We start from the raw sequence: 17,719 nt of genomic DNA on the forward strand, positions 1-17,719 counted from the left end.
TTGCCAACTGCTGTCAACCTGTACTTAAGGACTGATGTAGGATTGCAGACACTTTAGTCCAGAAGCAGACAAATGCATGAAAGTGCACTGCTTAATTCAGGAGCCAGACAAACCTACTTTGATTTAATTATGGATAATATTCTATTTCTGATGAGCATATCAAAAAGGTTTTTTTTCTTTATCTCTAGCCATCAGTTTTATTGCTAAACTTGTTCAAACTGTAAGGAGACATTTCAAAAATAGTTATCTTTTACCAGCTGACCCCTCAGAATTCAGAAAAAGCAATCCCATAAAAGACTGTAATATAGAGTATAAGTTAATAAGTAAAGGAAAACATAATAATGATTCTGTTATGATTAGTGATATATATTGATTACTCTTATCTACAAAACCACTCAGAACAAAGGTAACATTGGTTAAATATTATACAAAGTGTCTTACCGAGTTCTCTTTTTTCATAATCATAAAAGTTTTTGGATAGTTTCAATTAATCTGTTCTTTTTACTGGGTAATAATTGGATAAATCAGTTTATAACCATGATTATGACCATCTCACTTAAGTATGACAAGAGTTTTTTTAAGGAACAAGGTTGTTTGTTTTCTTTATTTGAGTGTTGAGAATTCTTTATATATTCTGAATAAAACCCTTTTGCCAGTAATGTGATTTGTAATATTTTCTCCCAGTCTGTGACAAGTGTTAATTTTGATAAAGTCCAATTCACTATTTTTTTTCCTCTTTTGGATTGCACTTTTGGTGTCTTATCTAAGAACTTAAAAAAAAACAACTTTATTCAGATATAGTTCATATTGCGTAAAATATAGCATAAGGCTATGCATAAAACATAGCATGAAACTCCATTTTTAAGTATACAGTTCAGCAGTTTTTACTGCACAAGTGAATCACACACTTGTGCAAGAAACACCACTATCTAATTTTAAAGCATTTTCATCACCCCAAAAAGAAACCCTGTACCTATTAGCAGTCACTTTCTGTTTTCCCCACCTCTACTTCTATCCCAACCTCTAGCCCCTGGCAACCACTAATCTACTCTCTGTCCTATGGATTTGCCTATTCCACGCATTTCATATAAACGCAATTATACCGCGTGGCCTTTTGTGAATGGCTTCTTTCATTAGGCATAATACTTTCAAGGTTCATCCATGTTGTAGCATGTATCAGTGCTTCATTCCCTTTGATGGTTGACTAATATTCCATTGTATGCATATACCACATTTTGTTTATCCGTTCACCAGGTGATGGGCATTTGGGTTGTTTCCACTTCTTGGCCATTATGAATAATGTTGCCACGAACAGTCATGTAAAAGTGTTTGTGTTAACATATGTTTTCAGTTCTCTTGGGTATATAACTAGGAGTAGAATTACTGGGTAGTATGGCAACTCTAGGTTTAATTGTTTTGAGGGTCTGTCAAACTGTTTTACCAAGTGGCTGCACCATTTTGCATTCTCACAAGTAGCACAGGAGGGTTCCAATATTTCCACATCCTCATCAACATTTATTATTATACATCTTTTAGATTCTAGCCATTTTAGTGGGTGTGAAGTAGTGTCTCAAAGTGGGTTTTTCTAATTTTTTATTTTTCGCTGCTTTTGGTCTTCATTGCTGCACGCGGGCTTTCTCTAGTTGCGGTGAGTGGGGGCTACTCTTCATTGTGGTGCACGGGCTTCTCATTGCGGTGGCTTCTCTTGTTGCGGAGCACAGGCTCTAGGTGTGTGGGCTTCAGTAGTTGCAGCACGTGGGCTCAGTAGTTGTGGCTCGCGGGCTCCAGAGCACAGGCTCAGTAGTTGTGGCGCATGGGCTTAGTTGCTCCGCGGCATGTGGGATCTTCCCAAACCAGAGTTCGAACACGTGTCCCCTGAATTGGCAGGCAGATTCTTAACCACTGCACCACCAGGGAAGTCCTTCATTGTGGTTTCGCTTTGCATTTCCCTAATGACTAACGATGTTGATTATCTTTTCATGTGTCTTGTGTCCATTTGTTTATTTTCTTTGGAGAAATGTCTATTCAAATCCTTTGCCCATTTTTTTATTATGTAAGTTTCAGGTGTACAGAATTATAATTCAACGTCTGTATATACTACAAAGTGATCGCCAACAACACAAATCTACTTACAATCCATCACCGTACAACTGACCCTCTTCACCCATTTGGCTCACTTCCAAACCCCTTCTTCTCTGGTAACCACTAACCTGATCTCTGTATCTATTTTTGTTTTATTTTGTTTGTATGTTTGTTTGTTTTTTATATTCCACATATAAGTGAAATCATAGAGTTTGTCTTTGTCTGAATAATTTCACTTAGCATAATACCTTCAAGGTCCATCCATGTTGTTGCAAATAGCAAGAGTTCATTCTGTTTTTAGGGCTGAGTAGTATTCCACTGGGTATATAGACCACATCTTCTTTATTCAGTCATCCACTGATGGACACCTAGGTTGTTTCCGTATCTTGTCTATTGTAAGTAATGCTGCGATGAACATAGGGATGCAGATATTTTTTTGAATTAGTGTTTTCATGTGCTTGTACCCATTTTTTAATTGGGGTGTCTTTTTATATTGAGTTGTAGGAGTTCTTTATATATTCTGGATAATAGAGTTGTCAGATATATGACTTGCAAACATTTCCTCCTATTCTATGGGTTGTCTTTGCACTTTCTTAATAGTATCCTTTGAAGCACAAAATCCTTAGGTTTTTAAAAATTCCAATTTATCAATTGGACTTTATCATTTTTTCTTTGGTTGCTTGAACTTTAGGTGCCATATCTAAGATATCATTACCTAATCCAAAGTAACAAAAATTTACATCTATCTATCTCTTCTTCTAAGTGTTTCATAGTTTTAGTCTTACATTTAGGTCTTTGACCCATTTTAAGTTAATAGTATGAGGTAGAGATCAAGATTCTTTTCTTTTTTTTTGCATATGAAGATTCAATTCTTCCAGCACTAAGTGTCCAGAGACTGTCTTTCCTCCACTGAATTGCTTTCGCAACTTTGTAAAACAAAATAAAACAAATCAATTGGCCCAACTCCTTAAATGAGGGCTGCATATATTGCCTTCCTTCCAAAGAGTACAGTATGGAAATAGGGGAAAAGTAACTTTAGAGAAACCTTACCTACATGACCTCACCTTAGCTACATGACCAAACTAGCATCAACCCTCATGTGATTGATATGTACCCTTAATATGATGTGATGAAAATGGCACTTTATCACTACAGTTTTCCTCCTCAAATCCATACCCCCAGTCTAACCATGAGGAAAACATCAGACATATTTCATTTGAGGAATATTCTACAAAATACCTGACCAATATTGCTCAAAACTGTCAAGGTTATCAAAAATAACAAGAGTACTGGAGATGTAATGTATAACCTGATAAATATAATGAACATGGCTGTATGTTATCTAATGAAAGTTGTCAAGAGAATAAATCCTAAGAGTTCTCATCGCACGGATATTTTTTCCAATTTCTTTAATGTTATATCTATAGGAGATGAGGGATATTCACTAAACTTATTTTGGTCATCATTTTATGATGTGTGTGAGTCAAGTCATTATGCTGTATGCCTTAAATTTACAGTGCTGTTTGTCAATTATATCTCAATAAAACTGGAAGAAAAAAATAAATAATTCACCATTTCTGTCACCGAAAAAAAATCTTGTTAAACTAATTTTACTAAATATTTTTAGTTGTTTAAATATTTTGTGGTTTGCCAACCAATGTAAATGAGTATGACAAGAGTTAAAAGTTACAATCAACTATCTGACTGTATATTGAGTTGAGATATGATGGGACAGTTCCATTTCTTCCTTTCTTTTTTTTAAAAAAATAAATTTATTTACTTATTTATTTTTGGCTGCGTTGGGTCTTCCTTGCTGTGCGTGGGCTTTCCCTAGTTGCCGCAAGCGGCAGCTACTCTTCATTGCGGTGCACGGGCTTCTCATTGTGGTGGCTTCTCTCGTTGCGGAGCTCAGGCTCTAGGCGCCCGGGCTTCAGTAGTTGCGGCACATGGGCTCAGTAGTTGTGGCTCGCAGGCTCTAGAGCGTAGGCTCAGTGGTTGTGCCACACGGGCTTAGTTGCTTCGCGCCATGCGGGATCTTCCCGGACCAGGGATCGAACGCGTGTCCCCTGCATTGGCAGGCGGATTCTTAACCACTGCACCACCAGGGAAGTCCCTCTTTTCTTAAAATGAATTTGCTATCTGGCTGGAGAGGTAAGATATATTCTTGAAACAATTAGAGGACAAAAGAAGAGTAAGCCAACTGTCACTGTATTCTGATAAAACGAAGTGCTAACTATTGCACTATTTGAGACCAGGATAGTATAGTGTAGTGAGTAATAGTAGTGTGTGGCACAAACAGTAGGTGTAAAATGAGTTAAAGATAGAAATTAATGTGTGTTGGCCATCATCAAAAAGTCTACAAATAATAAATGCTAGACAGGGGGTAAAGAGAAGGGAACCCTCCTTCACTGTTGGTGGGAATGTAAATTGGTGCAGCCACTATGGAGAACAGTATAGAGGTTCCTTAAAAAACTAAAACTAGAGTTAGCATATGATCCTGCAGTCCCACTCCTGGGCATGTATCTGGAAAAAACAAAAACACTAATTCAAAAAAAGATACGTGCACCCCAGTGTTCATTGCAGCACTATTCATAATAGCCTGGACATGGAAGCAACCTAAATGTCCATTGACACGTGAAAAGATAAAGAAGATGTGGTGTGTGTATAAATAAATAAATAAATAAATTTATATAGTGTATATATATCATGGAATATTACTCAACCGTAAAAAACAATGCAATAATGCCATTCTGCAGCAACATGGATGGCGTAGAGATGATCATACAAAGTGAAGTAAGGCAGACAAAGACAAATATCATATGATATCGCTTACATGTGGAATAAAAAATTATGCAAATGAACTTATTAACAAAACAGAAATAGACTCACAGATATAGAAAACAACTTATGGTTACTAAAGAGGGAAGGTGGGGAAGGATAAATGAAGAGTTGGTATTAACAGATGCTCATACCTATATATAAAATAGAAAACCAACAAGGACCTACAGTATTGCACAGGGAACTATACTCAATATTTTGTAATAACCTATAAGGAAAAAGAATCTGAAAAAAAATATGTATAACTGAATCACTTTGCTATACACCTGAAACTAACACAACATTGTAAATCAACTATACTTCAATTTGGAAAAATACAAAAGAAAAAAAGAGAAATTGATGTGAGTTGCAGGAAAGCTACTGCAGGGAGAAAGCAGAATTCAAAAACAGAGAAGTCATTTCTAAGTGTGAGAGGGAGGGAAACACAATGTGTTAGAGGACTTTAGAGAGATTGTCTCACCTGGGGTAGAGAGGAGAAATGTGATAAAAACACTGATAGAAATATACATCCAGACAGAGAATTTGATGTTCAAAGAAAGTGGATTAGGGGAGTGGGAGAAGAAAGATCAAATTCGTATTTCAGAAGAATAAAACTGTACACTCTTCGCGGAACATAAAGGAAGAGGGAAAGATTGGGTAGGAAGATCTTTTAGGAAGGGAGGAAATACGGAATATGAGTGCCTGTGGAAACAGTCTAAAAAATGGCCAAAGTCCTGTAAAAGGAAAGGTCCCCTGCTTCCTCCTAATCTTCAGAAGTTCTGAACCCAGAGGCCAAGAAAGAAATAAATAAGTAGGACAAAGTGAGTGGAGTAGTACTTAAGGTGCTAATATAAATATTTTATGATTTTTTTTTGCCACACCTTGCAGCTTATGGGATCCTAGTTCCCCGACCAGGGATTGAACCTGTGACCCCTGCAGTGGAAGCACAGAATCCTAACCACTGGACCACCAGGGAAGTCCCTAATATAAATATTTTAAAACCCAAGGGTGATGGCAACGGGAATGATTTGTAAGGGAGAAATCCAAAAGAAATTTCAGTAAGAGGGTTAATTACAGAGAAGGATGAGAATTTGGTAGGTTCCAAAACAAAGAAGCAAAAAACAAACTCCCCCCTTCCCCCAGTAAAAAACAAGAAGAGCTTAAGGAACCAAGATGACTTAAATGACATTAGGTTAAAATTAATGAAATCAAAATAAAGTATGGATTTCAATTACTATTAATGTGTTGATATTGGTTGATTAATTTTAACAAATGTACCATGTTAAGTAACATAAAACATTAATAATAGAGGAAATTGGGTGTGGGGTATATAGAAATTCTGAACTGTCTTTGCAATTTTTCTGTTAAACAGTTTCAAAAAACAAAGTTTATTTAAAACTATCAATTGGCTCTATTTGTGTGTATCTGTTTCTCAGCTCTGTTCCATGAATCTGTGTGTTTATCCCTTCTCCCTTAGCCCACTGTTTTTCAGCTTTATTGACATATAATTGGCAAATACAATTGTAATGTATTTAAAGTGTACAACACGTTGATTTGATGTAAGTATACATTGTGAAAGGATCCTCTCCATTAAGTTAATAAACATGTCCATCACCTCAAAGATTTTCCTTTTTTGTGTATGTGTGGTGAAAACACTTAAGTTGTACTTGACAAATTTCAATTATTCAATACAGTATCATTGGGCTTCCCTGGTGGCGCAGTGGTTAAGAATCCGCCTGCCAATGTAGGGGAAACTGGTTCGAGCCCTGGTCCGGGAAGATCCCATGTGCCACAGAGTAACTAAGCCTGTGCGCCACAACTATTGAGCTTGCGCTCTAGAGCCTGCGTGGCACAGCTAATGAGCCTGCATGCCACAACTACTGAAGTTCGTGTGCCTAGAGCCCATGCTCTGCAACAAGAGAAGCCACCACAGTGAGAAGCTCGCAGGAAGAGCAGCTTTGGCTCGCACCAACTAGAGAAAGCCTGCTCGCAGCAATGAAGACTCAGCACAGCCCCCACAAAAAGAAATACAGTATCATCAACTATAGTCCCCAAGTTATACATTAGATCCTCAGATCTTTGTCAAACTCTTCTTATTTTCCCCACCCCTAAGCCCCTGGAAACTACTATTCTACTCTCTGTTTCTATGAGTTCAACTTTTTTTTAAATGAGTCCTTACATAATACAGTGATACAGTGTAGCATGGCAGTCTGAGTTTGCAGACTCTTACGTGGTGGCTTATGAGAGTACATAAAATGGGAGCAGCATAGCATTTTTTGATCTAGCCTCAGAAATCAGGCAGGATTACTTCCACTGCATTCTATTGCTTAAAAGCAAGACACCAAAGCCAGCTCAGATTAAAGGGGACATGAATTAGACCCACATTTCAATAGTAGTACAGTCATTTTATTTATTTATTTAAATTTTTTTTTTTTAAATTTTTGGCCGCACCGCAGAAGCATGCAGGATCTTAGTTCCCTAACCAGGGATTGAACCTGTGACCCCTGCAGTAGAAGCATGGAGTCTTAACCACTGGACCGCCAGGGAAGTCCCAGTATAGTCATTTAAAAAGCCACCACACTATATTTAAGAGTAGAGGATTAAAAGGCTGATTGGAAACTCTGGATAGACTTGTTGACATTGAGACTTTCTCATTTGGGAAGTCAATGCAATGCCGTTAGATGAACTGTCCTATAAATATCAATTAAGCCCATCTTGGGTTTTTTTTTTTTTTTTTTTTTTTTTGGTACACGGGCCTCTCACTGTTGTGGCCTCTCCCATTGCGGAGCACAGGCTCCGGACGCGCAGGCTCAGCGGCCACAGCCCATGGGCCCAGCCACTCCACAGCACGTGGGATCCTCCCAGGCCGGGGCACGAACCTGTGTCCCCCGCACCGGCAGGCGGGCTCTCAACCACTGCGCCACCAGGGAAGCCCTGGTCTACTTATCTTTACTCTCCTTTCTGTCTCCCAGAGATGTTCCCCATCATTTACACGCTCACTCTCAGTGCCTGACAGTGCTCGTTACTCCCACCTTTACCAATATCTGGCTTCGTTATTCATTCATTCACTCATTAATATATATATTGCTCATCCTCTATGGACGTGACTGAGTGGTAGGTGCTTGCCACCGTCATGAGTAGGATGGAGCTTGTATTCCAGAGGGAGAGTTAAGAAACACATACTTTTTAAAAAGAAGAGTTACAGTTTGTGAAAAGTTTTCTAAAGGGAGTAAACTGGATCGCAGAGGGGGACTTGGGGTAGCCGTTTCAAGATGGTGGTTGGAAAAGTCCTCTCTGAAAAGGTAGCGTTTGTTTTATTTATTATTTTCTTTTTAAAAGTATTTACTGTGAGAGATTTTAAACATAGGCAAAAGTGATTCCACTTCCAGTAATGAACTCTCATACTTATCACAAAGTATCAACAATTGTTAACGTTTTGCCAGTCTAGTTTCATGTATTCCCTCCCCCCAACCCCCGTCTTTTTTGGCTTTAGTTCTTTAAAACAAATCCCAGACACATTATGTTACCCTTAAATTAATCTGCATCTCAAACTGATAGGGATTTGTTTGAACTTAATCACCAGTATCACACTTAACAAAATTAATAATCCTTTCACATCATCTGATACTCAGTACATATTCAAATTTCCCTGGTTGAGTCCAAGATGTCACTTAATAGTTGGCTTGTTCAGGTCAGGAGATCCAAAAAAAAAAGTCCTCACATTGCATTTTGGCATGTCTCTTAAGTCCTTTATCTGGGAACAGTGAACTTCTAATACTTTCAATAATTCTCTTTACTACCTGGGATTCTTCTGTAAAAGGAACTTTCTCTCACCAGCTCATTTGATTATTCGTTAAAAAAAATTTTTATTGGAGTATAGCTGATTTACAATGTTGTATCAGTTTCTGCTGCACAGCCAAGTGAATCAATCATACGTATACGTATATTCACTCTTTTTAGATTCTTTTCCCATATAGGTTATCATAGAATATTGGGCAGAGCCCCCTGTGTTATACAGTAGGTCCTGATTAGTAATCTATTTTACTTTAATTAATTAATTAATTAATTAATAATTTTTTGGCCATGCCATGTGGCTTGAGGGATCTTAGTTCCCTGACCTGGGATTGAACCCGGGCCCTTGGCAGTGAAAGCACCGAGTCCTAACCACTGGACTGCTAGGGAATTCCCAGTTATCTATTTTATGTATAGTAGTGTGTATATGTCATTCCCAATCTCCCTATTTGTCCCTTTCCCCTCATTGATTATTCTGGAAATGCAGAGATCACAGAGGAAGGACTGAATAAGTGCTGGATACTTTCACTTTAATTATCAAATTTCAGAGAAACAAGTTGGTGCACTAGTAACCTCCATTGTTAATCAACAAGGTCTTGTTTGTTTGTTTAGCATCATTATGAATGCACATTTTTACATATCTAATGTGTTTTAATCCATTAAGATCATTTTTTTTTTTTTTTTTTTTTGCCACACTATGCAACATGCAGGATCTTAGTTCCCCCACCAGGGTCAAACCCATGCCCCCTGCAGTGGAAGTGCAGAGTTGTAACCACTGGACCGCCAGGGAAGTCCCCAAGATCATTGTTTTTTATGATACTCAAATTATTCCTTTAGGCTAGTGGCACCCCTTAGAGTTGGCTTCTTTGTCCTTTTGATGTGGTCCATAGATAATTCTTCAATAAGTATCCTGGCTTGCTAGTTCTCTTTCTGCACATACTCCTGGATTTATTTTCTCTACTCCTAAACTTCTTGGGGTATTTGCAAACCAGTCATAAACTTTGTCATCTCCAAGCCTTGTCCCGGGCCGATTTCTTTGCCTAAAATGACTTTTCCTATTTACGCCTCCCAACTGATTTAAGTATCTTTCAAGACTCAGTGCCAAATGTTGGCTACAGTCTGGTGAGACCCTAATCATAGGAGCCACTTAAGCCATGCCTGATTCTTGACTATAGGAGTTGGGAGATAAATGTGCATTGCCACTAGGTTTGTGGTAATATCGTTACACAGTAAGAGATGACAAATACACAACCTTTATGAAATTAGGTCCTGTGTCTTTTTTTTTTTTTAATATTTATTTATTTATTTATTTAGGCTGCACCAGGTCTTAGTTGTGGCATGCAGGATCTTTTTTTTTTTTTCCATTGCAGCATGCATGCAGGACCTAGTTCCCCGACCAGGGATCGAACCCAGGCCCTCTGCATTGGACCAGGGATCAAACCCGGGCCTTCTGCATTGGGAGCATGGACCCTTACCCACTGGACCACCAGGGAAGTCCCGGGTCCTGTGTCTTTTAGTTTGCTTGTATAGAAGAAACTTTGATATTGGATAGGGGTGCTAGTTAATAATAAAGTTTCATTAAAATGAAAGTTATACTTTGCCATGTTGGGAGACAGTTGTCCATGGGTCTTTCATGTTTCCGCTTGTTGCTTGGGGGGCACTGTCTGCCCTCATTCCTTTGTGTAGGAAACAGCCTTGGAAGATAGAGATAGTGTCTACTTCTTGAGCAAAGGGCAGGTTTGCTCACAGCCTTAGAAGATGGAGATCGTGTCTCCCTTGGCACCAAGGGCAGACATTCTTACTACCTATTATTAAAGATTTGGGTTTCCTAAGCTCACTGTTCTTTCCTGTGATGCAACCCAGGGTGCATGTAGATGTCATCCAGCCTTCATATCACTCTGTGGGAATTTGGACTCAGGGAACTGGCACAAAAATGCTGATGCTCTGCTGTAAGTAACAAATTATTCTTTATCTTTGACCCAGCAGTTTTCTGGCTTCTACCAGCATTTATGGAACTGTGGCAGGCAGAGAAGGTAAAAATCTCAAACCGCTCAGAGTTCTTAAAAAGCTATAGATATGATGTACAGCACATATTCACTTGTGGAAATTGGAAAGCCCCCCCCCTTTTTTTTGAGCGGTGGGAATATAAGTACTATACAAAGTTACCTCTGAGCTTATTAACTAGTCAAGTGAGAATTCAGGCCTTGTAATTCCTCTCTCTCAATATATGGTGTCCCTCTTTCTCTACCAACTTCAACTACCCACCCTTACCTGGTAAAGTCTCACAATGGCTAAGAATACCTTTATCGGGACTTCCCTAGTGGTGCAGTGGTTAAGAATCCGCCTGCCAATGCAGGGGACACAGGTTCGAGCCCTGGTCCAGGAAGATCCCACATGCCGTGGAGCAACTAAGCCCATGCACCACAACTACTGAGCCCGTGTGCCACAGCTACTGAAGCCCACGTGCCTAGAGCCTGTGCTCTGCAACAAGAGAAGCCACTGCAATGAGAAGCCCATGAACCTCAACGAAGAGTAACCCCCACTCGCCGCAATTAGAGAAAGCCCGCGCGCAGCATCGAAGACCCATCACAGACAAAAATAAATAAATAAATAAATTTATAAAATAATAAAAATAAAAAAGGATACCTTTATCATGGAGGGATTTTAGAAAGTATTTCCTTAGTTGTTGCTGGTTACATTACCATACAGGGAATGACTGCTTGGTGCCATTTATAGCTAATGCCCCCATTCAGTATCATATAACAACATACTCACTGTGCTATGAAAAAGCCCATTACAGTCACTAATTCAAGTCTTGCTGCCTACTAATTTAGCATCTATAGCCAAGAGATCCAGAGGCTTAAAGTAGTAAAATATTGCTGGGTAAAATCAGAATTGGGAAGCGAGAACTTAATACAAAAGGTACTAAGCAAATGAACCTCAGAGTTGCCTCTGTAAAACAGAGAGTTGAATCTAGTTGAGTTTCCACACGGCACCTACTCTCAATTTAATCTCTAATTACAGCTCTCTAAAATTGTTGTGTTTTTGTAGGGCAAAGTAGGTTACTGAGATTTGAAAAAGTAGCATTTACATTGTGGACTCAAAATATTGTAAACCATCTCTTTGAGAAGGGAAAATTTAAAACTGGGAAAGTAAATTCCCCTTTAAGATGGGACAAGCTTTGATTAAAAGAAAAAACCCTCTAACTTCCTAGATGTTTAGACTTCCTGTTTGTTCAATGCAGTGCTGTATATTGCCCCGATGTTGAAACTGTTTTTACAAATACCGGTGAGACATATTTGGGCCAGCCAGGCTAGCCAGACGTTTGAATAGAGAAGACATTGTGTTTTATATGCTGCGGGGTTCATTACCCAAGGTCCCAGAAGGTAAGGTTTTGCTCAAATGCATGCGAAACCTGCCTCTTATGACTGCAAATTAGGGTGACCAGTGGTCCCAGCTTGCTTGGGATGTCTGGTTTTAAAATGGAAAGTCCTGTGTTTCAGGGAACCCCAGTCCTGGGAAAACATCATAGGCGGAGGCCACAGAGAGGCATCTTGAGAGAATTTATTGGCAGACAAGGGAACATCCAGGAGGAAGAGCTGTGCGAACCCTTTCAGTAACTCTATTCACAGACTGGACAATAAGCAGCATAGGACACACTTTGTGGACTGTGTTCTCTAAAATATAGAGCTGGAGGCAAATTTGATGAGTGCTGATGCTTTAGCCCACGATAGAGAGAATGAAGGCAAGGGAAGGATGAGAAGCACTGCATTGGCCACTGCCAAAAACTCAGCTGACTGCTTGGCAGGCACGCCCACTCAGCCACAGAGGACGCCTGGCAGTCTGTGCAAAGCAACCATGCTGTAGAACAGTCCACCAGAGGGAAAAGAAAAGGGAATTTATGTCTCTGGCTCCTTCCTGCCTTGCTCCTCTTGAACAAAATTTGCCTTGATCTAAATTTTCTCCCTACACTTTTGGGCTTATATCAGCTTGCACACCCCATGGGGAGGCGTTCCCTCCAAGCCAGTGCCCCAGGGGTGTGACAATGGCCTGATGGCACAGCAAAGCCAGGGCAGAGGGCCTCATCCTCTGTGGCAAGTGGCTGGTAGTGGGGCTGCCAGGGCTGGTGGAACCAGCCTATGGTGTCCCTTTCTCTAGGAGGGCCCATGTATGGTCAGGCCATGGTGGTGGCTGAGGTGGGGCAAGAGGTGGAGGGTGGCACTCAGAGACGCTGAGAGGCAACTGGGATATGTCCTGATGTTGTTTCTCCCAGAAAGACCAGGTCAGGAAGAGGACTGGTAGGAAGAGGAGTTAGAGGGGGAGTGGCTGAGGGGGGGTGCCCTGTAGGAGGAAATAGGTAAAAGATAAAGGCAGAGCATTGTTAATCTGATTGTTAATTTGACCTCATGTGTACCCTCAGGGCAGGGATGTCTGGGGATATTTTGGTCTCAAAGCCTAAGATAGACTAAGTTCTATCTTGATCCTTTTGGGCTGCTATACCATAAACTTATGAACAACAAACATGTATTCTTTACAGTTCTAGAGGCTGGAAACTCCAAGATCATGGTGCTAGCAGATCCAGTGTTTGCTGAGGTTGTGCTTCCTGGTTCATTGACAGCTGTCTTTTTGCTGTGTCCTCATTTGGTGGAAGGGGCCAAGGAGCTCTGTGGGGTCTCTTTCATAAGGGCACTAATCCCTTTCATGAGGGCTCCACCCTCATGACCTAAGCACTTCCTAAGAGTCCCACCTCCTAGTATCATCACACAGGCCATTAGGTTTCAACATAGGAATTTGGGGAGGGGACACAAATATTTAGTCCTCAGCAGGCTCCCTCCTGTTGGAGTAAAGCCTTCTGAAAAGAGGCCATTTGAACTAAACCCTGAAGGTTGACATTTCAAATAAAGAGATGAGAATGAGCCAAGATACCAAGATACCATGAAGTGCAAGATGTGTTTGGAGACCCTAAGGAGATAATTTGAGTGAAGACATAAAGTTTCAGGCAACTTTATATTTCTGGATAAGGAATTTGAACTTTATTTCTCAGGCAATAGGACGCCTATCAATCCTTTTAACATAGCGACACCACTCAATGGGAGATTAGAGCTCAACAGAGTTATACAGTTTCCACAAGTGTGATATTGTACGGCTGAATCCACAGACAGGGAGGGAGGGGTAAAACTGGGGTTCTTAACCTGGATCTATGAATTGCTAGGGGAAGTCTCTGTGAAGCTCAGATTATTACACGCAACGTTTTTATGAGGACCTCTATACCTTTCATCAACTTTTCAAAAGGTCCGGACCCACAAAAGGTTAAAGTGCACTGGTAAAAAGAGAAAATCAGTAGAGTCCCCACCGTGCCCCAAGCCTGGAGGCATATACCTCCCATTTGGGGGTCAGGAGGCGAGAGCGAAGTTGGCCAGAAAACCTTCTAATTCATAGTTATGAGGCAGTTCAGGCTCGTACTGACATGACCTGGAGAAGATCTGGACGCCAGGAAGATCCTATCCCAGTACAGGCTCAAGGTACAAATAAATACCCAGCAAATTCTTCCCTGCATTTCCTTCGTTCAACTGCGGAGGCGCTAGGACCGCGGGAACGCCGCTCGCTCCCGGCGAAGCCCCGCCTCGGCGCGAAGCAGGACGGGAAAGTCAACATGGACGCGTCCATTTGAACCTCTCGCCTGAGTGGTTCTCCCGCATGCCTGCCTGTCATTAGCAGTCGTGTTCGCAGCTGCTGCCCAGTCTTCCTCCGGAATAGGGGAGGGAGAGGGAATGAGAAGCTGCAGCGGCCGAGGAGTCACCGTGACCGTCCCCGCCGCCACCCTCGGGCCCCCTCGGCCCTCGCGCCCCGGGGAGCAGCCGGGGCTCGCCGCGCCTGACGCGTCCCGAGTCACACAGGTATGGGCCCGGGCTCGCAGCGCCTGGTGGTTCATCGCCTGTCCGGTAGTCTTCTCACGCGCCCCGAGGCCTACCCGCGCGCGGTGACCCGGAGGGCTGGGAGCCCGGGGCGGGCCCTGAGCGGGCGCCAGAGCCAAGGGGACCCAAGCTTGTGGGCTGGGCTTTACGGGGTGCACCTTCCTGCTCCACTCTGCGCCGGCTTCCTTCCTGAGCTAAATGCGGTGTCCCGTGTGGGCCTCAGCTTCTAGATCAGCCCCTTGCCGCTCCGATACGATGTTCTGAGGCCCAGGCTCTTAGACTGTTTCACCTGACCCTAAAGAGGCCGGGGAAGCTCTGCCTTTTTGCGGAGTCGCAACTCAAGGTGTCTTCTGTGTGCATTTGGGTTTACTCTTGAGGCAACTGTATGGTTACCTCTGGCGGGGTAGTTTTTGTTCCTAGTAAGCAATGCTGATATCTTGTTTTATAGCATATCAATTTAATACAGTACTTTCATCTGTAGCTCTTTATGTTGTCCCCTAGTAAGTAAAAACACATAAAAATTTGGGGTATTGCAAAAGTATTAAATGTGTCGCCTTAATTAGTACAAAAAGATGTTGTACTGTGAAAATAACTAAAATTAGTACTTTTGTAATTTTCTCTCAAAGTTTTTTTTTTTTTTCCCCCGGTACGCGGGCCTCTCACTGTTGTGGCCTCTCCCGTTGCGGAGCACAGGCTCCGGACGCGCAGGCTCAGCGGCCATGGCTCACGGGCCCAGCCGCTCCGCGGCACGTGGGATCCTCCCGGACCGGGGCACGAACCCGTGTCCCCTGCATCGGCAGGCGGACGCTCAACCACTGCGCCCCAGGGAAGCCCCTCTCAAAGTTTTAATAGGATAACATTTCAAAATTGCACAACTGAAGTCGGATGAACTCGCAAGTTTTTTAATGTTGGTTATCCTGTTGACTAGAATATAGGAAGACCAGCTGAATTTTATTTTTTTCTTGTAAGTTTTATAAGGTACTGTTTTAGTTATATTCCAAGTTCAGGTCTTCTCAATTCTGAATTTTAGCGGGAGGAGAATAAAAGTGTTTTGATTGTGGCATATGGTTATGTCAGGAATAGCATTTAATTCGTAGGAAAATAACTTTGACCCTAGAGGAGCTGCATAGGAACTACAGTGGCTTTGAGATATTGCAGAAAAAAAACCCCTACTGATGCCAAAAAGACCTCAGATGAGAAATACAAGTCAAATTTAGTTAAACTTTTAATTGTGAGTGCCGTTTCAAACCCTTTAAAGTTGTCTATGGTGCTGTGGTCACATGTTGGTTTTGATCTGTGTTTGAGGATCGTAGCTTAAATGTGATGCCACAAAATCCATTTTTAGTGTAGGTGTTTTCTTGGAGAGAGAACTGGCATCCACCTTATATGCCACATTATACAGTGAATTTTACTAGCTGTCAAGTACTGTATGTAGAAATGTTTTGGAAGTAAAGGGGCATGGTTCCACCCACAGCTCAGCCACGTCTTTATAGTGATAAGCTGTACTGTAATAGGTTGTGTTAATTAAGACCTAGGACTCATAAATTTGCTGCAAGTGTGGTTATCCCATGGCCAGAGTTCTTCACGCCTTGGTTTCCTGTGTTTGGACCCCAAATTGGAATTGATTGTAGTCATATGTTTAGGTGGACTGGGGTGTCAAAACTACTGGTGACATTTGACAGTTTATTAGGTCTTCTTGTGGATTGGTCAGCTGAAATGAGTAGTTCAACTTGTGATAAATTAGAAGTAATATGTGGTTTTTTGTGGGTTTTTGTTTGTTTCATTCCAATATGCCAGTGGTCCTTGAGGTGTGCTTTTCAAATGAGTTTCCAACAGCTGAACAGAAATGACCTTAAATGTTGAGAAGTCGGGCAGTCATGGGACTATAAGGTACAACCTGTCTAAATACTTCATATGTGAAGTGTGGAAAAACTAGCATATAGTAGTAGGAAACCTAGGATAGGTGTTGTGGGATGTAAGTGCTTGTCTCAACCCAGTGGTTTCCTTCAGCGGTAACCGTCTACTGATCAGTCTCCAACTAAAATGTGGCAATAACTGTAATCACCTGAGAGTCAGATCTGGAATGACCTTTGATGTTATAATTACTTGTACACCTACAGTGTAATAGGATGGACACTCATCTAAGGATTAATGGCTCTTCTGTAAACTTTTATGATATTTTATTCTGGTTTTAACTCCAGAAGCTGACCAGCGTGTGTTTGAATTCATACAGAAATAATGTTGATATTTGGAACCCATGTCGAACTTCTATGAAGAAAGGGCAACAATGATTGCAGCCGGGGATTTGCAGGAATTTGTTCCATTTGGTCGAGACCACTGCAAGCACCACCCTAATGCTTTGAACCTTCAGCTTCGCCAGCTGCAGCCAGCGTCGGAGTTATGGTCTTCTGATGGTGCTGCTGGCTTGGTGGGATCCCTTCAGGAGGTTACGATCCACGAGAAACAGAAGGTTCCGTTAAGTTTCCCATTGTATTTTTGAAACATAGAATGTTGTGATCTACTTGTAATTTAAGGCTACCTGCAACTGAGAAATGAGTATAATGCTACTTCTAGGGTAGTGGTTAAGATTTGGTAATTTCAGTCAAGACTAAAATAATGACTTCATTGTATTATGCTGTCATAACCACTAATTTAGACGTATAACTCATGGTTTTATAATAAGTACTATGATTATGGTCCACTCTAAACCTCTTTTTCTTCCCTCAGTATGTGGGGACCAGATTTCATGTTGTTTGATTATTAGATGGTAGAGTTAGAAATGGTCCCTGCTGCAAAAAGACTTACATGTTTCTTGAGGACAAAAAAAATGCCACGTAAGTAGACAGAGTACTAGTTCTTAAATAGGAGAATGAGGTGTTAGCGTGTGTCAGAAAATCAGTCTTTCCCACCTTATTCCACTTTCATTCCATTTGGGATACCAAAATCTCAGGGAGAGGAAGTCTATGTAGTTAGAAATCTGAACCTTTCTCTCTCCCATTTATTTTGATGAGTGGGACAAGGGAAGGAAGGTGAATGTATATTTAGTTGTGAAGCAGGGAAATCTACCCTGTGAATAAACTCCCCCAGTGATTCCCACGTGCACCTTCCTGCCC

At 41.3% G+C, this 17,719-nt stretch overlaps 1 protein-coding gene across 2 annotated transcripts in view; it reads left to right on the forward strand.

Annotated features, from left to right (window-relative positions):
- The first annotated feature begins 14,337 nt into the window (after nt 1-14,337).
- Nucleotides 14,338-17,719, forward strand: part of ANAPC1 (anaphase promoting complex subunit 1) — a 100,650-nt gene continuing 97,268 nt past the window's right edge. For both annotated transcript variants that reach the window (XM_082641765.1, XM_082641764.1), the window contains exons 1-2: nt 14,338-14,588; nt 16,840-17,076. In XM_082641765.1, coding sequence (XP_082497891.1) covers nt 16,864-17,076 — 213 coding nt within the window. In that variant the 5' untranslated portion in view covers nt 14,338-14,588; nt 16,840-16,863. The remainder of the gene's footprint in view (nt 14,589-16,839; nt 17,077-17,719) is intronic.

This window comes from Mesoplodon mirus (assembly GCF_964341445.2).
Source record: "Mesoplodon mirus genome assembly, chromosome: 14".
Classification (NCBI taxonomy): Eukaryota; Metazoa; Chordata; class Mammalia; order Artiodactyla; family Ziphiidae; genus Mesoplodon; species Mesoplodon mirus.